The 27,225-nt window shown below is 35.3% G+C and overlaps 1 protein-coding gene across 1 annotated transcript in view; it reads left to right on the forward strand.

The window, feature by feature from the left end:
* The window catches only part of LOC127418709 (contactin-3-like), a 140,285-nt gene that overhangs the window by 31,211 nt on the left and 81,849 nt on the right, over positions 1–27,225 (forward strand). Inside the window, exons 4-8 of the mRNA XM_051659412.1 lie at positions 13,336–13,511; positions 17,836–17,928; positions 18,429–18,632; positions 19,703–19,805; positions 20,867–21,051. Of these exons, the coding sequence (XP_051515372.1) occupies positions 13,336–13,511; positions 17,836–17,928; positions 18,429–18,632; positions 19,703–19,805; positions 20,867–21,051 (761 nt within the window). The remainder of the gene's footprint in view (positions 1–13,335; positions 13,512–17,835; positions 17,929–18,428; positions 18,633–19,702; positions 19,806–20,866; positions 21,052–27,225) is intronic.

Raw genomic sequence — 27,225 nt, forward strand, 5'->3', positions numbered from 1 at the left:
ATGCTGCATTCACGCCCATAGGTGTCAGTGTAAGTGTGATTTAAAGATGATATCTTTAAAGAATTGCTGAGTGCACCTTTAAATTACATATGTGGTATGCTTTATATACTGTAGTCAGAAACTCTGTATGGCATACAAATAGTGGTCCACACATGAAGTACACAGGTGTACTTACCGTTAGCATGTTGCTAAGCTAATAATGTACAATACTACCCATTATTACTCATAAATAGCATAAAAACACATAGCACACACAGCTATTGGGTGAAACAATTCATAGTTAATTAGATATTAATTAGAACGGTTTTTATCAATAATTTTCAGGTCTGATTGAATTATAAGTAGGTGTATTTTTAAACAACATTTATCTCTTCTTTCCACCATCTTAAAAGTCAACATAATTTACCTTTCAAAACAGCCTTTGTGTTGAGAGACTCCCTATTATGCCTTAAAAAGCTGCCTATGTAGGCAGTTCACTAGCTTTTGGAACAGAGCCTTTTTCTTCTCTGTAATTTTAATGATTGTGCAATCATGCACAAGGGTATGTTCATCCATGCAGATGTGTGTGATATTATTAGCATTTAATGACTATGTTCCACAGAATTCACAATTTTCACTCCATCGCAATGGTGAGAGTTGTTTATGACAACAAAAGAATCTTGTCTCAACAGTCCATTCATTTCTGCTGTATGTACACTATGAGGAGCATTATGTCACATTTGGACATCTGCATTATCTGATGGTAATGGTCAGTCAGGAGTGTTCCTGTAATTTAATGAATTATAGATTTCACATCCCAAGGCTGTACCTCATAGGGTTGTCCTGGGCTCCATCTCAAAGGAGAAGCCATAAAACTGCAATATTTACATCGGCATCACGCTGGCAGGGCTCAATGAATGCATTGACATTTCCACATCAATTAAACATGTGACACGCGTGCCATGCATCATTCAATTTAAACCAAGCTAGATCGCTCGAATGCAAGATGTGCATCTTTTATTTAAAAGCATATCTGGAATACAGGCTTGTAACATGTTTTCTATTGCAAATTTTTTTCTGAAAATATGTAGATATGCCAAAATAGCTAGATCCCCACTGAAAATACCAGCATAGTAGGTCTCCATCGTGTTGTGTTTAGAATGCTGGTTGTCAGTAGTATGGGATGCCGGTGTGCTGGTTTCCCCACCAGGAATTTTTAAAGGGATATTTCACCCAAAAATTTAAGTTCTGCAGTCTTTTACTCGCCCTCATGTTGTTCCAACCCATTAACATCAATGCCTAATATTCTGCCTTATATCTCCTTTTGTGTTTCACAGAAGAAAGACTGGGTTTGAAAAAAACATGAGTGATGACAGAATATTCATGTTTGGTTTAACTATCCCTTTCAATATACAAATCTTTAATCAGAATCCAGAGTGACTGCTGGGCCCACCTCTGTTAAGGAGCAGATTTCATCACTCTGATTGAAGACATGTTTGGTGATGTTTAGCTTTACTGTACTCTTTGTAGGCCTGTACATTCCTCACTTTCTTCTAATCATCTTTTCGCTCATTCTCTTGCTGTGCTCAGCGTCATGCAGAGCCACTGCCTCTGTCTTAACCTGCACACCTCTCTTGATGTGCAAATAGGGCTGAAGCACTTTTCGCTTCCTCCTTGCTGCTATTGAGCAGAGAAGCTGAGTTGTCAGCTCTCTCAAATAAATTGCCCTGGTACGACCATGAGGCTCATAAAACTGAAGGTAGATGCCCTTTTAAATTACTCCTCCACTATCTCACAGGCATGGCCTGAACAGTGCAGCACTTTCTTCCCTAACTGTCAAAATATAATTTTTCCCTCTCAAGTTTCCTGACACCTTGGAAAAAATATTGACAAAAACCTCCAAAGCGTAAAGATTTGACAAACCCCCATGCTTAGTGGCAGCATGAGATATCAACAGTGACTTGTGTAAAAGACTGATTTAATCCGTATAAATACTTCAATGAACTTTGATTGCAGATAAAATACTGTTATGAAGTGAGTCATTCAGCGGAGTTTAAATTAATGTGGTGCTAAAAAGATGTGTGCAGTTGACAGGGTAATTGCTTGAAAGATCTCACATTTCAAAGTTTTATAAGAATCCTCAAACACCTGCCCTTGCTGAGGCTTGAATGAAATATATTTCCTCTGTGAATGCAAATACAGTCTAGTGTGACAGCAAAGACCAAATAATTGTTTTGACTTTTAGCAAGTAGCTGTCCTTCTGCGATATTCTGTAAGTCTGATTAGCTTTGGTGAATATTAAGGTTGGAAAAGAAAATAGCACCATATTTTTCCTTTTCATGATATTCAATGTATAACCAAAAGAGATGTATTTAAATATATCTCAGCCAAACAGCCATTATTGTCAAGTAGATTAAAAATGTTTAATGTAATACTAAACACAGAAAAATCTAGTTAAAAATAGTCAAATTCATAAATATGAATACAGAGAAAAATGCTATTTAAATATTTTCATTTATATGCACTGAAATAACAATATATAAATAGCAATAGTTACATAGATCTATCCTTAATCATGCCTCATTTTTTCTTGAATCATAATTTTATAGTTTAAAGAAATTGTTATGTTTTGATAATAGTGTTATAATAGGCCTTTTACAAAACTAAAGTTTTTTTTAGCATTAAATAGCTTTACGAGATTCAGTTAGTAATATTTTGAGAATATAGTCAAAATTACGCGTATTAAGTTGTAGCATTAAAAATAAAATAATTTAAAGGAAAGGCTATCCTTATGCTATATTTTGTAAGTCTGATTGTGTTTGGTTAATACTTGGTCTGGGTGAGCTAGAAACTGCAAAATATCATATTTTTCAGCCTTTTGATGATATTTAATGTATCATCAAAAGAGATTTATTTAATATTTCTAAACCAAGTAGCCATTATTGCCAAGAAGATTTAAAATATTTAATTTATGAACTAAAATACAATAAAATCTAGTTAAAAAATAAATAAGTTTTTTTTTTTTTACAATTGTTTGTAATTATTTTCATTTATATGCACTGATTTAACAATATACAGTAATAAATAGCAATAACAAGATACATAAGCTTACATGTATCCTAAAACATTTTATGATATGAGTGAATTATTGAATCATAATTTTGAATAGATTTTTTAAACAAATAAAAAATATTAATATAGAAAGTGCATTGAAATCATTGATATGCACAACGTTGCTTACATTTATATTGGCGATATCATGGTGAATATATTGAAAATATAAGATATATCACCCTGCTCCTGGCTTTTGTTTTTTTTAGAAAAAGCGAGTGTTTTCAGTCCGATTTTTGAAATTTGCAAATAAAAATTGCATTAAAATCATTGCAATATTCAAAATTTTGCTTGTTTTTTATGTCCCCAGCAATACTATTGTGAATATATTGAAAAAAGAAAATGTATCACCCAGTCCCTGTGTTTTGGTTTTGTTTGTTAGAACAAGCAAGTGTGCATTTAGCATGTCTGTCTACATTGCTGGCCCATAAGTTTCTATGTGTGTGCTTTTTGTGAGTGTGTGTGGAGGAAGAAATTGTTCCCTTGGAAAATACGCTGGCTGCCACAGCCAGAGTCTGGTCTCTAGGGCAGTCCACAGTTGTTAAAGGTCTGAGCACCAAAAGACAAGGAGAGGGATGCGCATATGAGTTTTGGAGCCCACACCAGCAGTCATATCAATGATGTCCCCCACGCACCCCCACCTCATTCAAAATTGATTTGAACAGCAGGGTCAACTCCAGTTCAACCTTAGCCACACTGGAGACATGGTGTTTTCCAGAAAAGCCCTAAGGTGAACGTAACCCCACTTCACACCTCCCTCCCTCTCGTTTTCACTCGATCTTCGTTTCTCCCACTATCACAGCCTGCAAAATGTTGCACCTATTTGCCACAGCGTGTCAAGTGCCCTTGATCTGGTCTCAATTGGCTCTCTACTATTTTTACCAAACTGAAAACCATTTATTGATGCTGCGCGCCTCCTTTTTGCATTGCTCGCGGAATGCCTTGCATTTGAAGTAGATGATGATTTCAACAGAGCGGCAATTCAATTACAGCATAATTCTGAGATGTCACAAGCATTTTTGTTCTTGGTCCTCACCCTGATCCGTGCTATGTTCATGAAATTTACAGCTGCTCGAAGAAATAAACATGGTGAAAAGAGAGGATAATAAATATACATGGGTGAAAATGTTAAGCCTGCATGACTAGAAACCAATGCATCAAGTGTTGTGATATTCCATCATATTTGCTCAGTTATGGTTGTATGGTTAACCTGTTGTGTCATCCACTAACGCAGCACTTGACTGTGTATTCTTAAGAATAAATTGGTGAATTTTGTAGTGTGGGTGGTGGAAACTAGCTCATGTCCTTCCTTGTCAGCAATGTTCCCCCTATGCACACGTTTGCAGTTGTGCGCTTCTGATGTTGCTCTGGTGCAGTGGAAAGAAATTCAAGGCAAAATGCTGAATCAAAAATATACAACAAAGTTTTAGTGCCACGTTAAAATACAATAAATAAATAAGAGAGTAACATCCTAACATTATTAGATTAAAGTAGTAATAGTTTTAGAAAAAGTTAAAATTATGTAAATAAAGTCGTAGCATTATGAGATTAAAGCAGTAATACCGTATTTTTAGAATAAAATAATAATGCTGTGAAGGGGGTTAATTGTCCCCCAATCATGTGTCTGTCCTTGTTTATATATATTTTTTATCAATGATGAAAATAATTTAGCATGAGATACCTTGCAATTGCGTGACTGCCTTTCATAATCAGACAAACTGAAGTCCCACCTCCATTGTACGAGTTTGTATCTGTAACATCTGAGGTTGTTACCCCTCCTACCAACCACCAGAGGGAGCCCTCTCCCGAATACTAACTATGTACCGTTTCTTCGTTGATGACTTCCTGTTTGAACTATATAAATACCATGCTGTTCCATGTTGATTTTGTGAAGTATTTCCAGTTTACCCTGCCTTACCTAGTGTTTTTCCATTGCCTTTGCTGATTGTTTTCATGTTATGACCATTGCCTGTTTTCCTGGATTTACTGCCTTTTGGATACCCCTTTGTTTTGTTTGCCTTTTTGGACTGTCTTTTTGGTTTATTGGATTATACCGCTTGCTTTACGACTACCTCTGTTTGCCTGCCGATTTGGACTGTTAGCTTGTGTTCATAATAAACTTCCAGCACATGGATCCTAACACCGTCTCCATGGCCAGTTCATTACAGTATCGCGCAACTATTGAGCAGTCACCTATAGTATAGATGGTTTTATCACGTGGTATCTATTACTTTTCTCAGCACTGGCTAGGATGGGCCAGTCATAGTCATTTATTATTATTGGATGAGGATTTTTATAATAGTGTTTTAATCCATAATAATAATCAGATTAATAATCAGATTTGCATTCACAGGTATGAATCCTTGCAATTTTCCGTTTTTATTAAAAATAACTATCCAGTGTAAAATGTCTGCAATAAGATATAAAATGTTCTGAGATTTAAATGCTGATGCATGAAGGATTCGGTTTTCAGAGCTTCAAGCGCCCCCTGCAGGAATAAAACTTTGTGCCTCATAAGACAGTCAGTGGCTGACAACATGTGCAGTTTTGTTCTGTAGGTCTGTTCCCCACATAAAACTATTATATGAATTTTGAAAACATGAAATATATCACATGAGTCATATGTGGAGTCAGTGGAGATTTTAAAGACATCCATATAAATGATCAGTTGTTTTCTGGGTGAGAAAAGTGGACAGGTGGGTATTTCAGATAAACGTAAATGGTAAATGTTTCTGAATAAAAATGAATGTTTAATGATACACAGGGTATAAATATTTAGGAGTATGCTATGAATATGATTTTCTATTTATCTGTGTATTAATTTGAATGGTTATTATGCACTGTGTAATGTGTTTAATGAAACAATCTTTTGATCATAAATGCTTGGGGACTGTTATGAATGTTACAAATTTATAAAAAACTAAATCACAGGAAACCATACCCCGATTCTAGTAGTAGTAGTAGTAGTAGTAGTAGTAGTAATATTTTGAGAATACAGTCAGTGATGTGAATAAAGTTGTAGCATTGTGAGATTAAAGCAGCAATAAATATTTTGAGAATAAAGTAAAAAAACATGAGAATAAAATTGTAGGATTATGAGATTATAGTCCTTATATGTTGAGAATAATCTCATTATAGGCCTCTTTCGAGAATAAAGTCAAAATTACGTGAAGTCATAACATTATGAGATCGAAGTTGTGATGTTTTGAGAATGATCTTATAATAGGCCTTTTAAGAAAATAAAGTTATAGGACGACAGTGTGCTATGTCTTATCCGTAAGAATGCTAATTCTAAACACAAAGCACAAGTGGGCATGGTTAGGAGTGTTTGCACTTTCTGTGGGTGTATGCACACAAACTGTGGGTGTATTGTATGTTAATAAAGTAGCACAAAGCGCAAATTGCTATTTTCCTGAGAAATAGGTCATTGTGCTAAGATGTTTCAAAATTAGGTCTGTTTTCAGCGTGTCCAAACTCAGTTCCTTCATTTGCAGTTTTGTGATTCCACCAGCAGGTGGTAATAGTTCAGACTCTGAAAATACAGTGGAACATCAAATAATGTCCATGACAATCTGAGTTGTAGCCTTCTTATGAAACAAAAATGTATGGGATTTATGTTAATCTGTCTATAGGTCATGGTTTCTTTTTCTGTTATTATTATTATTATTATTATTATGTTATATTTACAATTGTATTTATGATCTAACTTATATTGATATTTTTCCACCTGTTGTCACAGAGTGATTTTTAGGTTACTGCAAAAGGTGCCAGTAAAGAAGCTGGAGAGGATAAAATGTTTAATTTGCTATATGATTTATTTATTTTGTATTTATTTTTTTGCCAATTTTGTTATTTTGGTTATATTTTAGTTTTATTTGAAGTTTAGTTTGAATTTAGAAATACTTTTGGTTTAATTTTTTCATGTTTCAAATGAATGAATTTAATTGTTCAAAAAAAAAAATCGACCGTTAGAAGTGAAGTGCATGCCAATACAATCACTGTTAATACTAGCTATGATTTGTGTGTCAGTAGATGAAAATTTTTTGATAATGCTTACATTCCCTATAGTTTAACAGAGCATACATCCAAATCCTGACAAGAATAACATTTTCTAAGCATATAAAAGGAGCGTGTCCATATTTCATATATATTATTCTAATTCATTGCATACAGTCCATTTACACTACCAACTTCTAATGTATGTGTTGTCTTAGTTTATATCACTGGTGCTTGAGGTAATGGAGTATATAATATTACGCAGACACTGCAATAACCGGAGAAGAACCTCACAATGAAATTACACTTGACCCAGCCCATTACAGCATTGAGTGCACAATTTCACCAAACCCACTTGCACCTGGACTTGACTGCACGAAAATACCAAAACTTTATGGCCATGCATACTGACTTTGCGCTTATGACTTATGGCATAGCGCTGCACTTAACGCTAGTGCTCTTAAAATAGGGTCCTTTAAGTTTCAAGAATAATGTTGTAACATGAAATTAAAGTTGTAATATTTTGAGAACAATGTCAAATTAAGTGAATAAAGTTGTAGCATTATGAGATTATTGTAGTAATATTTAAAAAAATAAAATTCATATTATGAGAATAAATTCATATAATCATGAGATTAATGTCACAGCATTATAAGATTAAAGTCGTAATATTATAAGGATAAATCATATGTAAAGGAAAATCAAAATGATAATTTAAAGAAAAGAAAAATGGAACACTGGTTGCCATTTCAGATTGAACAAAAAAGCAATTTCATTAAATCTGTCTTGTTTAAACAGTTTTTCTTTTATGTTAAATGTTATCTTAAAGTTTGGCTTATTCCTATTCCTACTGTGATATTCACTTTTTTTCTTGAAATAGTTGTACTTGATTCAAGCAGTATGATTCATTTGTGAGAGGGCTGTGAATAGATTGAAGATTGCATAGTGGCACATTCAGAGTGCCACAGGGACAGTGTGGTATTATGTTCCTGTCTTGTTTTTGAGATCTCAACAAATGCTGTCTCGACAAAACAAGCTGTCTTGCATTTTTCACAATGATTCTGCTCAGGTGGCCAAAGGGTCTGGCTGATAGAAATGGGTTTTGTTCACAACAACAAACATTAGAGGGAACATTGCATGTCATTGCGTGTGTTAGAGCGCTGCATTTCTGATCATGAGTATGCAGAGCTCAATAAACACACCTCACAGTGTTGCTGTTATCAGTCTGATGGTGTTACATGATCCTCTGAGAATTGAGGGACTGATCTGTAACAATGCTTCCATTTTCACACCTTTGTTAATCCCTCGGCCACAATGAGACTTCCATGAACATTTCCGAGTGATTCCGCAAACACATTGTTGAATCGGAGGTTAATAAGATGGTCTAGTTGGTCTCCCAGTTGGCTAACCTGATGTTTATCTGGTTTTGCTGGTTGGTCAGCTGTTCTCCCAGACTGAAAAAAATTATGAGTTGGATTTACTTAAAAAATATACGTAGCATTTTTGCATCAATTTTTTAAGCAAATTCAACTTAAGGTCATTTTTAAGTCAATTTAGCTTGAAAACCTTTGTTAGATATTCATAAATGTTTGAGATTCAACTTCCTTTAGTTAAAAAATTAAGTGACACCAAAAGATTTAACAAATAATGGCAAGTTGTTTCAAAGTAATATTTAAGCTAAACTGAACTAGAAAACCCATTTAATCAACTTCTTTTACATAAAGTATGTCACACAAAAATGATTAAACAAACAATGGCAAGTCATTTTTAAGCTTTTCAAGCTTATTTACATTACCAAGATTAATTCATCATTCAAAATTAGATTGATATTTTTTAAAACCTACAAATATACTGGGATTCTCTTTGCAATCATCCAGAACAAAGTACTGAACTAAACACAACAAGGCAATTAAAACATTAACATGTTCTTTATTTTTAAAAGTATAGCAATGTGCAACATGAGCAGTATGGGAAATGTCAACAGATTAAAGTATTTAAAAAAAGTAAATTCCACAAAATTCACTTGTTTTATTCCACTGCCATCCACCTGATTAATGCATCTCCAACATTAAGAACACAAAACATTTTCTCATGAACATTCTTTGAATGTTTGATTCAGTACACGTTAGGCCCGGTTGATTGTATTTGTGACAATGTTGATTACCAGAAAAAATAACACAATACTTGTTGACCCCTCTCCAAACATAGCGCTTATGGTTGTGACCATAAAGCTCTATTTTGGTCTCGTCATTCCAAATTACAGTGTGCCAGAAGCTGTGAGGCGTGTCAAGGTGTTGTCGGGCATATTGTAACCGGGCTTCTTTCTGGCAACTTGACCATGCAGCTCATTTTTGTTCAAGTATCGTCATATTGTGCTCCTTGAAACAACCACACCGTCTTTTTCCAGAGCAGCCTGTATTTCTCCTGAGGTTACCTGTGGGTTTTTCTTTGTATCCCGAACAATTCTTCTGGCAGTTGTGGCTGAAATCTTTCTTGGTCTACCTGACCTTGGCTTGGTATCAAGAGATCCCTGAATTTTCCACTTCTTAATAAGTGATTGAACAGTACTGACTGGCATTTTCAAGGCTTTGGATATCTTTTTATATCCTTTTTCATCTTTATAAAGTTCCATTACCTTGTTATGCAGGTCTTTTGACAGTTCTTTTCTGCTCCTCATTGCTCAGTATCTAGCCTGCTCAGTACATCCACGTGAGAGCTAACAAACTCATTGACTATTTATACACAGACACTAATTGTAATTTAAAAAACCACAGGTGTGGGAAATTAACCTTTAATTGCCATTTAAACCTGTGTGTGTCACCTTGTGTGTCTGTAACAAGGCCAAACATTCAAGGGTATGTAAACCTTTGATCAGGGACATTTGGGTGATTTCTGTTATCATTATGATTTAAAAAGGAGCCAAACAACTATGTGATGATAAATGGCTTCATATGATCACTATCCTTAAATAAAAGACTAATTTTTTTGCATGATCAGTCATATTTTCAAAATCAATGCCAAAATTTCACAATTTCTGCCAGGGTATGCAAACTTTTGAGCACAACTGTACATTAATTTTTGTGTGCATATGTAAAAAGTTGATGCAGATTATTAAACACGTATAAAGACTATGCATGGAAACACTAAAAAACACATGCAAACTCATTGCACTTATGTAATACTTACACATGCAAACTAGATATTCATGCTTATTAAACACTCGTTCAAAATACAAATTCCAATATTTCATATAATTTATTTAAAGACAGATTACCTGAAAAAGATTCCACCGTTGTCACCGAGCATCTCAAAATGGCATTCTCTATCGTTCTTGCGTATCACGTGGTTTGTAGTAAAATACGTTAAAATTTAAGTTTAGAAGACACTAAAAGGCACAGCTCATTATTATTTGTTCATTGTTTGCATTACTTTGACTTCATCCTGTTATTTACATTTTTGTGGTGTACACCACAAAAAATGCATTTGAAGAAAAACTAAACATTTCAGAAATATGAAATTTTTTAGAAAAAGCTATTTATTTTAATACGCTGTTGCTGTTGAGCCAACAAATCATTTTTTTCAGTGCAGCCTGACATAATGAAAAGGGCTCCAAACCTCCTTAGGCTGGTTTAAGATGGTTTTCAGTAAAGTAGCACATAGTGTTTTGCCACTTTCCCATTGGCATCTGTTCCTGGAGTGTGCAGATACACAGTTGAACCATGGGAGTTGAACCCAGCTGTTGACCTGTCAGGATAAATGACTGGTGATACCCCAGGATCCACAAATGATCCTGCACCCTTTGAATAGCTGTCTGTATTAGAGCGCTTTCCTCTGAATTAGATGCTAGTGGTCATGGCCTCAGGTGGGCTTGGATACGGGGTCTTAATGACAGATGTAGATGAGGTGTGAGGAAGTGGAATTGATTATCCTCTCTGGCGCTAATCATCATGCAGTGAAAAGGACACGGGAGAAAGCGCTGTGGGAAATCTTTCAAAATGATGAGTCTTTAACTAGCTGCTTTATATTACCTCTATAGATTGCATAGGTCATCAGACTGTTCAGATTATTTATTTAAATAATACCTTATCTCTACTTCTTTTCGTATTGAGATGTATCAAGAATCAGTGTCCAGTTGTGTATACTGTATATGCAATATTGATCTTAATCCAGTGTCAGAAGAAAAAAAAATATTTAGAACAGGGAAAAGTCTGGCCTGGAAAATGTAATTAATACAAATTAATAAAACATTTAAAAGTTATGGAAATTCTAAAACTGAGTATAATTGTTAATTGCTGTGCTCAGCTCTAAAATATTTCATCAGCTAGAAATTGCTCTCTTTATTTTTTTTTTTTTTATCCCCTTTTCTCCCCAATTTTGGAATGCCCAATTCCCACTAAATAGTAGGTCCTCGTGGTGGCGTGGTTACTCACCTCAATCCGGGTGGCGGAGGACAAGTCTCAGTTGCCTCCGCTTCTGAGACCGTCAATCCGTGCATTTTATCACGTGGCTCGCTGTGCATGACACCGTGGAGACTCACAGAATGTGGAGGCTCATGCTACTCTCCGCGATCCACGCACAACTTCCCACGCGCCCCATTGAGAGCGAGAACCACTTAATCGCGACCACGAGGAGGTTACCCCATGTGACTCTACCCTCCCTAGCAACCGGGCCAATTTGGTTGCTTAGGAGACCTGGTTGGAGTCACTCAGCACACCCTGGATTCGAACTTGCGACTCCAGGGGTGGTAGTCAATACTCTCTGAGCTACCCAGGCCCCCAGTAATTGCTCTCTTTGAGTAAAATTGTACAAAACAAAAATCCAGTTATCACAAACAACTGGAAAAGTAATACATACATTGTGTTGTCTATTTAAGTCAAATTCTTGAAATGAATTTTAAATAATTAATAATGAACAACTATGTCCATAGAAATTATAGTTACCTATAAAATCAAATCAACATCAAATTCAAAATTACCTCTTTTGTGTGCATATAAACACTTAAAGGAATATTCAGTGCAAGTTAAGCTCAATCGACAACATTTGTGGCATAATATTAATTACCACAAAATGTTATTTTGATTTGCCTCTCCAAAAATCTGGATTACTGCTACAATGGAAGTGAATGGGGGCCAATCCGTAAACATTACAATACACAGTTTCAAAATTATAGCCACAAGATGAAACAAATATCTGTGTTAACATGATTTTAGTGTGATAAAATCACTTATTATCCTACTCTGTGTAAAATTATAGCCAATTTTACAACTTCGTTGCCATGACAATGTAATGTAATTTAAAGGAATAGTTCACCCAAAAATGAAACTTATCTCGTCATTTACTCACCCTCATGCCATCCCACATGTGTATGACTTTCTTTATTCTGCAGAACACAAATGAAGATTTTAGAAGAATTTCTCAGCTCTTTTAGTCCATACAATGCAAGTGAATGGGTGCCAAAATTTTTAAGCTCCAAAAATCACATAATCAGCATAAAAATAATCCATAAGACCCCAGTGGTTAAATCAAAATCTTCAGAAGTTATATGATAGGTGTGGGTGAAAAACAGATCACTTTCACATTCTTCTTGTGTTTTTGGTGATTCACATTCTTCATGCATCTCGCACCCTACTGGGCAGGGAGAAGAATTTCAAGCAAAAAAAGACTGAAATCTGTTTCTCACCCACACCTATCATATCATTTCTGAAGATATGGATTGAAACACTGGAGTCTTATGGATTACATTTATGATGCCTTTATGTGTTTTTTGGAGCGTAAAATCAGAACTTTTTCATCAGAATCCAATTCCTTTTTTTTTTCTCAATAAAAAAACGTAATATTAGCAACACATTCAATAACACTTGCCTCTGAGACAGTGAATAAATATATCTGACAGGTACAGGTCACTACAGCATCTGCAGAGGCACTAAACCCATAACTAGATAGGGCTTATTGAATATGATGGAAAATATCATTGTTAGATAACAGAGGAATTTACTAGTTTAAATATATGTGGCATATTTGTCATTTTCTAAGGCATTTATGTCTCAAACCCTGGTTAATTTGGACCTTGCCTGAATTATTTGTAATTCTTTGTAATGGTACAATGAAATTGCACATGATATTGAGCTAGTACATCCAAAACTAAATCAATTTCAGAAGTAATAACAAAACAAATAAATCAAATTCAGTGGTAATCACAACACATTGAGCTTTGCGTTCTATTATCTGTCTGTTTGTGTGCATGTATAGGTGGTCTCTGAACGGCACATTGATTAATCTCAGGACTGATTCCCGTCGTCGGCTATCTGGGGGAAACTTGGTCATTAGGAGTCTGGACCGGGCCCAGGATGGAGGGATATACCAGTGCACTGCCTTCAACCCACAGGGAGCAATTCTCAGCAGGAGATCTAGCCTCCAGTTTGCATGTGAGTCATCAACTATGTACTAACATATAGCATGTTAGCACTTCATCCACTCAATGGAGGATTACAGATGCTGGACAGGATACTACCAATATTGTGCTACAGTAGCTTAAAGAATGAGAGAACTGAATTGTTAACACATTAATGCAATTAATGCATGCAAACTGTAACAAGATAAATTCAGTTCAATTAAGTTGAGCTGTATAACGCTTTTAACAATACATTTACACAATACATGTTTCAAAGTAACTTTACAAAGAAGAGTGCCTCTGTGTCTGAGTGACACTGTGGCCTACACTGAACATCTAAACTTACTGGATTTATATAAGTAAAAAATATTATTTAACGCCACTGAATCCACCAGATTATATTAGGTTACACCAAAAAGTAAATAAAAAAAATGGATTAAATCAGGTAGAAATAGCCCAGTAGGGTAACAATTGCAGGTTTTGACTTTTTACAGTGTACTTTGAAAAAAAAAAAGTAACCTAAAAAATACTGTATACTTCATGTGGTAGCATCTAAATGTAATAAATAAATGTAATAAAAACAGTTTTGATTTAAGTTAAAAATATAATTTAACATCACTGAATCAACCTGCATACATTAGGTTAAACCAACAAAACAAATTTTAATGGTTAGATCAGGTAGAAATAGCTTCGTAAGGAAGCAATTGCAGGTTACCACTAGGGTTGCACGGTATACCGGCACTAACAAAATATTGCGATACCAAAAAATTTAAAATGGTACGATATCATCTTGTTGTTAATTTCCATACCATATTAAAGCATGCTGCCATTAGCAAAATGCAATGTAATGTGAGAGTTTTGAGATGAAATCAAAGACCATTTGAAAATAATAATAAAAAAGCCCCTATATGGCCAAGTGTGATCATTAAACAGCAGGATGTCATTTAATGAAATAATATACAGTCACATGCGCTGCGCGCCACAGTATGAATTAGAGGCGCCTCTCTGCCCTGTCATCTCTTTCACAAACACAAACGAAACACACACTAATAATGCTTAATTTTCATGCAGTGTGTCCAATAGTATCCATCTGCAGAGCCACAGATCAGTGCGTTGAGTGTATAAACGGCTGTGAACTCTATAATGAACTCTTTCTCCATTGCAGCTTGGAGATTTCAGCTCGGGAATCACAGGAAGCTTGATATAACAAACTCACAAACAGGAAGAACTACAAATATTTTTCAAAATAAAAGTCCTTCTGAAATGAGAGCACTATTCATTTGATTGCGTGAAATTAAAGACATTACGACAGAAAAATATTACTACTGTATAAAAGTATAATATTCAAAGCAGTCGCAATAATACTCATAGTAACAATAATATAATATTAAATGGTTATATTATTCGATTATTGTCTGTAAGCAATATCACATAAGCAAGTGTACTGAATATCAGCATGTTGTGATTCAGCCATGGCTTCAGGTAATCACATTGTTTTCATTTAATATTTTCATTAATACTGTAAAGCTCTGTTGTGCATTTTTTATTGTTTTTTTTGTTTTGTTTTGTTTTTGTTTTTTTTTTACCAAAAATAATATATATATATATATATATATAAACAACATAGCAACCCTAGTTAACACTTTTTACATTATAAGACATTTTGCTTGGTTTCTATTTCTGCTGTGCCACGTCCATAGTGAAAACTCATTGGTTCAAAATCCTATTCCACATAACTGTACTTTAAATATCTTACACTAAGGGCCCTATTTTAAGAGGGCCAGTGCTAAGCTTACCATTATACGATAAGCCATATGCGCAAAGTTAATGGGCATTGCCATGAAGTCTAAGTCTAGGCACAAGTGGGTTTGGCGAAATTGTGCGCATTAAGCGCTAATGGGCTTTGTCAAGTGCAATTTAATTCTGACATATTTCTCCAGTTATTACAGCATCTGCATCCAATTATATAGTCCATTCCCTGTCAAGCTCCAGCGATATAAACAAAGACAGCACATTCATAAGAAGTTGATAGTGTAAATGAACTGTATGCAATGAATTAGAAGAATAGAAATATGCATTTACAGTGTTTTGTGCATTAACTGCGTCCTTGCTGAATGTCAGGCATATTTCTATGACAGTGGCATGCTCCTTTTATATGCATGGAAAATGTGAGTCTCATCAGGATTTAGATATTTAATATTTTTAAATTAAAATTACTCTTCAAATGAAATGAAAATATAATCAAAATAACGAAGTGGTCAAAAAAAAAATCCTACAAAACTCCCTACAGTAAAATCCAAACATTTTGCCCTTTCCAGCTTCTTCCACCAGCCTTTTTTGCAGTGACTTAAAAATCACTCAACAGGTTGAAAAATATCAATACAAATTAGATCATAAATACAATTTTAAATATAAACATAATACTTATAATAATAATTTAAAAAGAAACCATGACCTATAGATAGTTTAACTAAATTTTGTTTTTCATAAAACGGCTACAACAATGATTGTCAGGGACATAATTTGATGTTCCACCATGTTTTCAGAGTTTGGACATGAACTTTATTACCACCTGCTGGTGGAATTCCAAACTACAAATGTAGGAACTGTATTTAGACTTTGTGCTGAAAACAGATTTTGAAATGTCTTAATGTAGGAAATTAGCCAATAGCTCTTTGCGCCACTTCATTAACATACAATACACCCACAGTTTGCGTGCTTACACCTACAGCACAAACTCACCCACCCACGCCCACTTGCGCTTTGTGATGACACGAAAATTGCACTTAGAATTAGCACTGTCACGAAAATTAAATAAGATGTTGTGCACAGTCGCTGTCTGTTGTACTGTGCCTTGCGCGGTCACGAAAATAGAGCCCTAAATACGTTGTGATTTATTGGCCATGATTTTGTCACGTCACGCTGCAGTTTCACATTGAGTGTAGACAGACAAATTGCTTGTTGATGGAAACTTATTGAATCTTGCCTGGTTACGAAAAGCTGGCTCTCATTCACTTTTAATATGTACAAGTTGCACATTCATGTGTGCAAAAAAACAAAACAAAAAAAACATGTGTGGCAAGATCTTTGAGTACAGCAAAGTATCATGCTCAAAACCAATTGAAACACATTAAACACCTTTTATAGACCATTTCAAAAATGTAAACAAAAACAAAGGAATTTGAACTGTCCAAACATGCGGCCTGGCTTCTCTGGGCCTCTGCACTTGAGGGGAATAGCAACCTGGCATCCTGGCCTGTCGGCCCCGACACATGCTTCAATCCCCGGCGTCGCATCTAACTCACACTGGTCCCACCCAGCTCCATTCCTGGACCTGCGAAGACACCAGCAGGTAGAGACCTGTCTCCTGATGAGAGGCATGCTGGGTGTTTAAAGGCAGCGGTGATGAGGCTCTTCATTGGGTTCATGTGAGCCCCATCATGCGCCGCAAAACAGGGAAAAGTCAACACGGGTGACATTGATCTATTGGAAGGGTGTGTCATTCCATCACAACTGGTATAATAAATTGTGCATCTTTAACTCCGATTACACTAAAAAACGCAATTTTACCGTCTTGAATAGCTAATGCGCATGTGCGTTCTCGAGTTGATTGACAGTCGATTTATGTATCTAAAAGGTGATTGGTTATTTTACCTGTAAGGCGGGACTTCCTTTCCACATCCGTTGACTGTTGGCTGCCGTTGGGCGTTCCAATTTCTCCCATTTATTTTAATAGAAGTGGCCCGTCTCTGCTAAAAAGTCTCTGTTTTGACAAGCAGGAAATGTTCATGGAAGAATGTCGTCACTTGACGTCACCAACGATCAGTCCTTGAAATGGTCTATGGAGGCCTAGACTGAACATGACCGGCTCCATTTTTATGCAGAAACTATCGCAGATCGAGCTATAGTCCACATATTTTGTTGCTCTAAAATAAGTAAAACTTATTGTAGGGTCACTTAGTTATTCAATTTCAAATAATAATATATTATAAAAAATATTTTGGCTTTACACATTGCATGTTTTTAATGCTTCGGGAGTTTGTGATTTTTGTGTATACATGTGTGGTTTCAGTTGGTCTTAAATTTAATCCTACATTTATACATAATTTTAAATGCAAAATTATTGATGAATCATGATTTCTTAGTACAAATGTTTGCATGCAGGTTTTATACACAAATATGCATGGTTTCTGAATGAAGTCTGTTGTTAAAAATGGTTGTATTATTATATTTATTACACCACCCATTGTTTTATAAAGTTACAATAGGTATCTTTTTGCATTTTTAAAGTATTTACATATTTATGCAAACATACTATAACATTGCTGTATCCTCTGACTGTTTTTAATGCCTTTCAGACTTGAATTTAAAAACTCAAATGAAAAGTGCTGTGTCTGTGCGAGAAGGCCAGGGGGTAGTTTTACTTTGTGGTACACCGTCATTTGCAGGAGGTAAGGGTAAAACACTGGCAAGTTTCTGTTTACTGTTCAATTTAGCTATAATGTACAAAAATGCCATATGCGTGTGTAAAATACAGAGTTACGACTTTTGTCCTTTTATTGTGTCAAATGGAAAAAACTTGCAAACATATTCAAAAGGCAATAAATCCTGCTAAATTATTTCACTTTTTAGAGGCCACAAAGTGCAAAAACCTTAACACCACAAGGTGTTTTTGCACCTTATGACCTAAGAAATAAAGGACTTTTCACCAAATGTGCTCTTGCCTGATCTACTATCTTGAAGCCTACGCAATTGACACATTTGAACTCTTGTGTTTGGTGTGGACACCCTTTGTTGCATTTCATTCATATGGCTTGTAATACCCTACGATAATACAGAAAAGTAATCTGAATCAAAGAAATCTGAAGTTCCCAAAAGTTTATGTTTGTCCAGCCTGGTTCATTTATTTAGCAAAAATGTACATGTGTTTTGTGCTACGTCTCCTTTCCAGATCTCTCATTTGCATGGGTTTTCAACGAGTACCCTTACTTTGTGCAGCAAGACAATCGACGCTTTGTCTCTCAGGAGACGGGAAACCTTTACATTGCCAAAGTGGAGCCCTCGGATGTGGGTAACTACACGTGCGTGGTGGTAAACCGCATCACTAAAGGCAAAGTCCTCAGCTCCCCTACCCCGCTGGTACTACGAACAGATGGTAATTGTCAATATGACACTAGCCATGAATGTCTCTGGGGTTTCTGTAGGGTTTTCATTGAACACTGTTTATTGAATGTAAATGAAATGTGACATTTGGGAAGTTTAAATATCAGACGGTGTGACATTCTATACTCAGATTTATTTTAAACAGCATTTTGCTAATTCTTTTATAATTAATATGTATACAGTTATAATTGCAATTATTATGAATATTAATATAAATAAAATAAATGTTTAACCTCTGTGAAACTGTTCCTACAGCTGATAATGCAGATGTAATCTTGATTTAGGTCCTATAACTCTTGCAATTGGAATGAAATGATCGCAGTAATTTGTTTTGTTATAAGATTTGAAAGCAACACTCACAACACTTACATTACAGTCTCTGGTCTTGACTTGACAGCATGTTAACCATACAAACACCTTTTCTTAACACGATGAGTTCACCATCCTCAAGTTGCAACGGCGTGTTTTAGGAACCAGAGTCTAAAACCATCAGCCCTGAATATACTTTGCCATAAATTAAACAAACAATGGCTGGATAAAATATTTACCAACACTCTAAAAACTGCAGCAAACACCACACCTCCCCATATTGTGTCAGAGGTACTGGATAAATTATTTGTTGCCTTTGTTCTTGTTGCTTGCTTTCTGTAAAAGCAGCTGTTCACTAACACGTATGTGGGTGATACGGGGAATTAGGGGAATGCTTTTTGTTTAATTAACAATCATTCTAGTTTTAAAGGATAGGTTATATTAGCTTTAGGATTTTATCATTGTTTCTAATTAATTACTTTTTCCTAATTTCTAAGAGTGTTGAATTGGTAAATTGTGCAGAATTTCCCAATTTCCATCTCTGAAAAACAAATAAAAAAAGTGTAACAATCTGGAAAATTCTATTTTTTACTTTTTCCCTTTGAAAATCTTATTTTCAATTCATTTTGTATTTATGTGTACATTAAACCTGATTAAAGAATCACCTATCCATTGAATAATGGTTCTACCATTATGTCTCAACCTGTGTATGAATTATAAATGGAAAAATAAAGCATTTTTTCTTTCTCATAGGTGTAATGGGCGAATATGAGCCAAAAATAGAGGTTAATTTCCCTGACATGGTCCCGGCTGCAAAGGGATCAATTGTGACACTTGAGTGTTTTGCTTTGGGAAAGTAAGTGGAATTCCGCACCCTTTTCAGTTATTGATGCCTCTTTCTTTCCTTTACGGGTATCCCAATTTTAATGGCGCTCCGTCACTGAGCTTAATGTGTTTTTCAACTTGGCCCTTTTCCATCTCTTTTCACCACCTTTTAAACATGCTTGTCAAAGTCTGTTTGGGAAATACCGTATAACAGTCTATTTTTTGTCTTGAGGCAATTTTGCTGTCTCAGTTGATCCCATTACTGGATGAGCTATATACGTTTTCTCAATTTCCTTGCAAAAAGAAATGAGATGGTGTTTTATGAGGAAATCTAACTCATTTAGTATGTTAGAGCTGAAATATGAGAAGAAAAGACAGTAATCTATAGTATAATGGAATTAAATAAAATTTCCATTCTGGGAGGCTTTATTTTTTTCAGTATTTCCTTCTCTCTTTTTTCCTTATATATTTCTGTTTCCACTTTTTTTTCAAATTTCTCTCTCTTTGTTTTTTTTTTTTTTTTTTTAAGGATGTGTATATCTTTGTGTATTTATTTGTTACAAGTCAGATGGTTTTGCATAACTGTGCCTCAGATGCAAATCCATTGCATCTGTGTTTGTAAAGATGAGACAGATTTTTCAAGCCTCTGAGGGTTTCTTTGAGATCCCACTTGCTGTGTTTCTCTCAGGAGGTCTCAACAACATATTTTGTATGTTAGTTAGCACATTTGTCATCAAGTATGAAGGTCTGGTCACACAGACAGTACTTTGGGTTAGAAGGTTGAAACTCAACCAGGTCAACGTTAGTAGAGACATTACAAGGGAATGAGCCAGGTCACACATATATTTGAATGGGAGAAATATAGTGGCTGTTGCCCCGCCTTAAAGTTAAAAGAGCCAATCACCTGTTTGTTTACTCAAGAATGCACATGTGCATTACCTGATTTGAGCTATAGTAGCAGATATTGTTGTTAGATTTTTCTTTCCCATTTGAAATTTGTTATTGGAATGTAATCGTACAACAACTGCTCAGCCAAATAATTAAGATCTAAAATTTGCTAGATTACTCAGCCCAGTTTTTCTTTATGTTCAGCCCAGTTCCAGAGATAACCTGGAGGAGAGCGAATGGAGTTCCATTTCCCAGCAAGGTGAAAATGAAGAACTCTAATGTCATTCTGGAGATTCCCAGTTTCCAGCAGGAGGACGCTGGAGGATATGAATGTGTGGCAGAAAACAAGATGGGAAAGAACATGGTGCAAGGACGACTGTCTTTCCACGGTAAGATTATTTCAAGCATAGCACTTTTATATTTAGTGCACATGGTATGATTATTTTATCCATGCTATGGTACTTTTATATTTAGTGCACATGGTATGATTGTTTTATCCTTGGTACTGTTATATTTGGCACATACAGTATGATTATTTAATTCATAGTCTTGTATTTGGAGCACATGGTATGATTATTTTATCCCTGCTACTATTGTTTTGGTGCACATGATGGTATGATTATTTTATCTATGGTACTATAACTGTATGTTGAGTGCACATGGTATAATTATTTCATAGTTCTGTTATATTTGGTAGACCTTACATAATTATTTTATCCTTGCTACTATTATACTTTGCAGCTTAGTAACAGGGTTCTCACTGTTAGGAAAACCTGAAAATATCAGGGAATTTTAAAATTGTGTTTTCTAGGCCTGGAAAAGTATTTTAAATGGTAAAAATCTTAAAAGTCATGGAAATTTCTGTAGTCAATATATATATATATATATATATATATATATATATATATATATATATATATATATATATATAAGTTTTCCTCTGCTCTAAATTGTTTTATCAGCATTATATTTCTCCTCTGTAGTGTAAAACTTTAACACACACACAAAAATAGTTTTAAGCTTTGAATCTGCTCTTTTCAATTAATTTGTTGAAATTTGATTATTACTGAACAGTTATTAAAAACAATTGTATCCAATAATCACAAATGTCTGACAATGTCATGGAATATCATTGAAGGTGGGAATCTTATATTTTTAAACAAAAGAATCTTGCTCATTTGATAGATATTATAGGGATATTTCACCCAAAAATGAAAATTATCATCATTTACTCACCCTCATACCATCCCAGATGTATATGACTTTCTTTCTTCTGCAGAACACAAGTGAAGATTTTTAAAAGAATATTTCAGCTCTGTTGGTCCACACAATGCAAGTGAATGGGGACCAGAACACAGAAGGTCCAAAAGGACATAAAGAAAGCATAAAAGTCATCCATATGACCCCATTGGTTTAATCCATGTTTTCTAAAGCGGCATGGTAGATGAGGGTGTGAAACAGATCAATATTTAAGTCCTTTTTTTACTATAAATCTCCACCTTTGAACAGCCCCAAGCAGTAGGTGTCTGAATGTGAAATTGAAAGTCACTACCACACCAGAATGTTGAAGTGAAAGCATTTTTGAACCTTCTGAGATCTGATAACCATTAACTTGCATTGTGAGGACCAACAGAGCTGAAATATTCTTTTAAAAATCTTAATTTGTGTTCTGCAGAAGAAAGAAAGTTATACATATTTGGGATGACATGAGGGTGAGTAAATTATGAGAGAATTTTCATTTTTGGGTGAACTATCCCTTTAATAGCACTTGCTGTAGTATATAGGTAATATTTGCCATTTCCTCTGTTACTGAAATGAATGCATGCTAATTATTTTCATAGGATATTACTGTTGTCACACCTTTCTTGCCATCATTTACCATGAGGAATCCTGCCAGTTCTGTCATTACACAAGAATTTTGTAGTGAATTATTTTCTGATTATTTTTCGCTCTGTCTGAACATTCTTATAGTTTCCAAAACCACCAAAATAAATGAAGCTCACGTAATGGATTTGGCAGTGCTAATTTTAGACACTTTTATTGATCCAGAAAGGTGTCAAATGGCAAGAGTTAGAGTTTTATAGAGCCAAATGCATTCAATTTAGATAGAACCAAAGATGAGAAACCCATAACAGTCAACACATTTTTGTTCTGAACGCATATTGCTTTTAAAGTCAACAGGAAATGGTGTTCAGAATACATCTTGTTTCCATAATCTGAAATATTTCTGAAGATATTCAACAAGAAAAATGGCAGAACATGATTTTATCCATCAGGAATTGTTTTGAACATGAAAAGCGGGTGTTAAATAGCAAAATTAGAACAGGTGGTTTAAGCAAAGGGTCAAAATAACGAGGAAATGGTGAAGTCCGCTGAAAAGGAAAGTCATTTCAGAGGCGAAGCAAGTACATTCTGAGTAAAGACTACTGATGCAATTTATTTATTTATTTTATTTTATTTATTTTTTTGTATAACGTGCATAGATTAACCTTGACCATGAATGTGCAAGAAAGTAAATAGGGTCTGTTTTGATTTACATTGTGTTTATTTGCTTTGCTAAATATTTGATTAAGCAAGAGATACAGTCATGTACAGCAACAGAACTCTGAAGTGTCCTGCAGCCTAAATACACATGTATGATGGACTCATTATCTTATCTCTGCTGTGTTATCCGTTATCATTATTATGTTTCTGTTAATAATGCTACTCATCATCAGCTATTAGGTTACCTTGTATTATCTTTGCAAGATTACTCTCCAATTTATCCATTGTTGTACCTTTGTTTAGTAAGATGAAGCTTCTGTTTCAAATTTGATGCCAAAATCTGGCTCAGTCAAATATGGTCAAACAGTAGGCACATTTGGATTTCTGGACCTATTATTTGTGATGAGACATGATTCAACAGGGTCATTAGGTACTGGAAGCAAGCATGTGAGAATCATTAGCTCCTTGGATCTGTCATTTTCTATCGACTCAATAACAAGAACAGAGCTCGAGCTATTAATGTGGCAATATGCTTGAATCACTATCACTGTGGATCGCTGCATGTAGAATCACCGTGTACAATGGCTAGCCATGGTGTGCTGAAAAATGATTGAATAGCATGATGAAAATAGCTAATGTTTCCCATGGTAATTGATAGACGAAGAGCTACTCAATATCCGTAAATATGGAAACCTTTCACACATGGGGCGTGTTATTGATTCAAAGAAAACAGATATACTGTATAGATAGAAGAAAATTACTTGTAAGGAACCTGTTACCAAAATACAATACAAATAACACTACATCATAGTAATTTAATCTCTGTAATATGTCAGTTATTTCTCATAGACAGCAAAGAGGTTAAATGGAAAGTATTGGGAGGCTTTTGCTTAAAGAAATAGTTCAATAGTTTTTAAAGAAACATCTGGGACAAAACTGATACTTGAAAGATACATAACAAAGATCTCTATTAAGTCTCCTGGGCTGTCAAAGAGCAACTTCTGGGCTATAAAATGTTCCTCTGGGTCATCAACATTTTGCTATTTGATTAGACAGCTGGGATTTGAAAGGTATACTTTCCACTCACATCTGTGTATGCACCACTTCTAGTTCTAATTCATATAGATGAAATGTTCTTTTTATGAATATAATTTCACTCAAGCATTCTCACGGTTCAAGTATGACTTACTGAGAAGGTTACCAGGGCAGGTGCAACACTCACCTTCCACTGAATAGACCTGACCTCCACAAAGATGAAAGCAAGTTCTTCTCAATGCAGTCAGAGGGCCTTGTTTAATGCAGTACTCCAAACTCTTTGAAAAGGGCCGGAAGGTGTTGAAAGGGAGAGAGCAAAAAAGAATTAATAATAATTGCAAGGTTGGAAAGCTCATGCATTTTATAGATTTTCTAACAACAGACCTTGGATTTAATTCATTATTATTAAGAAACCAGAGTAAAGGCCCACGTGTTTTTTCTTTTTTTTTTTTTTTGATGAGTCAATCAGTATGCAACTCTGATCAATCAATTATGTGCTTAGTTGCCACAAAATCTTGCAAGCACGGTTTGCAGGAGATTGATGACCTATCTATAGACATGTCTGCTTGAACATGATGTGATTGGTTCGAATCAACAATGCAGAACATAAGGAGGAAGTCCCATTATAAAACCACATGAGTGCTCCATTATGATTCAAACAAGACTAGTATCACACAACCTGTAGCATGAATGTAAACCTGTCAGCTTTTCCATTGGCAGGAAGATGGAGAGACACAAGACTATATTGACCCTCTTGCTTCCAATGAATCACGCAGTGTGTATTGTACATATACTCACAGCTAAACCTTACAATAAGCTTATATTTGGAGATTGGAGGCAACTTTACATCAAACTAGAGTTTAACTAGATTTCAGTCATGGCAACTCTCTGAAAGACTTAGCATGTTAATGTGGGTATGACATATTGATAGGATATTGGTCTTGGTTGACTATATCTGCTATGCTGCCTCTGCTGCAGAATTATTATGGAGACTTGCTACTGCTAGAAAATACATAGACACACTGAGTTAGGCATGTGGACATGCTGCTGCTGCTGCATAATTAGACAAAATGTAAGATATGCTGGATCGAGCATGTATGAACATGCTGCTGCACAAATAGACATTGCAAACAATCCCCATGTAGCAGATCTAGACAATTGAAGCTGGGGTGGAGGAGGGTTTCAGTGTAAAGAACTTACAGTGCGCTGTAGTGAAACGGGCTTGTGTTCAAAACTAAGCAATTTAAATGTTAAAAAAAGAAAGAGACACAAGTTGATTGGCTACCCGATTACATGTCAAAGGGTCAATCAGCTTACACCATGCAAGCCGATTGGCTTAACATGTCACATGTGAGCTAGCTGATTGGCTAACTGATAACAAGCTCAAAGAACCTTTTAGCTTGTGCCAAATAGAGTTGCATAAACTTAACTTTGGTCATTTGTAGAAAAGAGTGCCCGTGCAAAACCATTACTACAATGCTGATGTGTTATGGGTGGTTGCCAGGGTGTTGCTATGTATTTGCTAAGGTATTTTAAATGGTTTGTAGCGCATTTCTAGGCAAGTTTATTTATATAGCACAATTTCATACACAATAGTAATTCAAAGTGCTTTACTTGCAAATGCTATGCAGTTGCTAGGGTGTTCTGGGTGGTTGGCTGGTGCATTTCTATGTGGTTTCTAGTGCATTGCAAGGTGGTTGCTAGGTTAAAAGAGCCCATGTCCAAGTCTATGATATTTTCGTCCCTACCGTATATATGGCTCGAGTCCCTCCTTTAATGCAAGTCTAATGGATTTATCATCCGTTTTATTATCCACTTGGCAAAAATCATAAATCTGATTGTTTAGAAAAGTAATAGAGTGCAACAGTCTGATTCCAGAAGTAAAAATGAAAATGAATGGGATTTTTAACAATGAATTGGAATTTATTGTTAACGATAACTTTAATAAATAAAAAAGAAAAAGATCCCACACACTGCTACTGCTTGCAAATATACAATTGAATTAGTACAGTGTTTCGGTCATGTGACCTTCGTCAGGCAATTTTAAATACCTGATGAAGGTTGCATGACCGAAACGTTCCTTTGCAAAGCTTGAAATATGTATTGACTAGTTCACAAGCAATCCACGCAAATATCAGCCAAAAACACGTACAACCTATGCTGAAATTTTCTGAACACGCAAACGTAATACAATCCATGGTGATGTTGGGTGCTTCAACCAGCTTCAACAGGGCAAAGCAGAGACGCTGGTCTTCACATCTCACATCTTCCGTGTTTGTTTACACACAGGACTGCTTGTGTTTCTCCCAGTCAGTGGCAGCAGCAGAATGAGATGCGTTTTTAAAAGTTGTGCTTGTACTGCTCTTAAAACTTGCCGCACATCGCTGGAAATGCATCAAAACGATCAAAGATGTCCATATAGTGCATGTTTACAAAAGAATAACAATTAAAAATAGCACAGATGGGTGCAAAACGGTCAAGGATGTCTTCAAAACAGCAAGAAACAGCACAGCTGAATGAAACAGACTGGAGGCAGGGGATGTTCTGGGGGGACGAGGGGTGGCAGTGTCAATAGGAACAATATTTTTTGTATGTTTTTCTGTTGGGTTTTCATTTCTGGAACAACTTACAGTACACACTTATGTTATTTATAATGAGGTATTTTTTCCACTGCAAAACTGACACACTGACTGTAGTGCAAGTGTAAGTTTGGCAAAAGAAACAATGAAGCAACTCTGATGAAACAATATGCAGGAACAGATGTAAAAAATAACAGGTATGAAGAAACAGCAGCTAGCGTAATACAGGATCACACCGCACCTGCAATGGCAAATTTATTATGAATACACTTAAAAACATTAAAAAAACTTGGAACCCTTATAAACCACCCCACTAAAGCCCAAATAAATGCCTTATCTTCAGTGAGAAAGGCTCTTACCATACACTAAGCTCACCACATCAACGCACTTTAACCTAAAAATATATACCAATTAATATTGGTACTGTTGGGTACAGGTGCAAGAATAAAAAGCAAACACGCAACT

Source organism: Myxocyprinus asiaticus, chromosome 28 (assembly GCF_019703515.2).
Source record: "Myxocyprinus asiaticus isolate MX2 ecotype Aquarium Trade chromosome 28, UBuf_Myxa_2, whole genome shotgun sequence".
Taxonomy (NCBI): Eukaryota; Metazoa; Chordata; class Actinopteri; order Cypriniformes; family Catostomidae; genus Myxocyprinus; species Myxocyprinus asiaticus.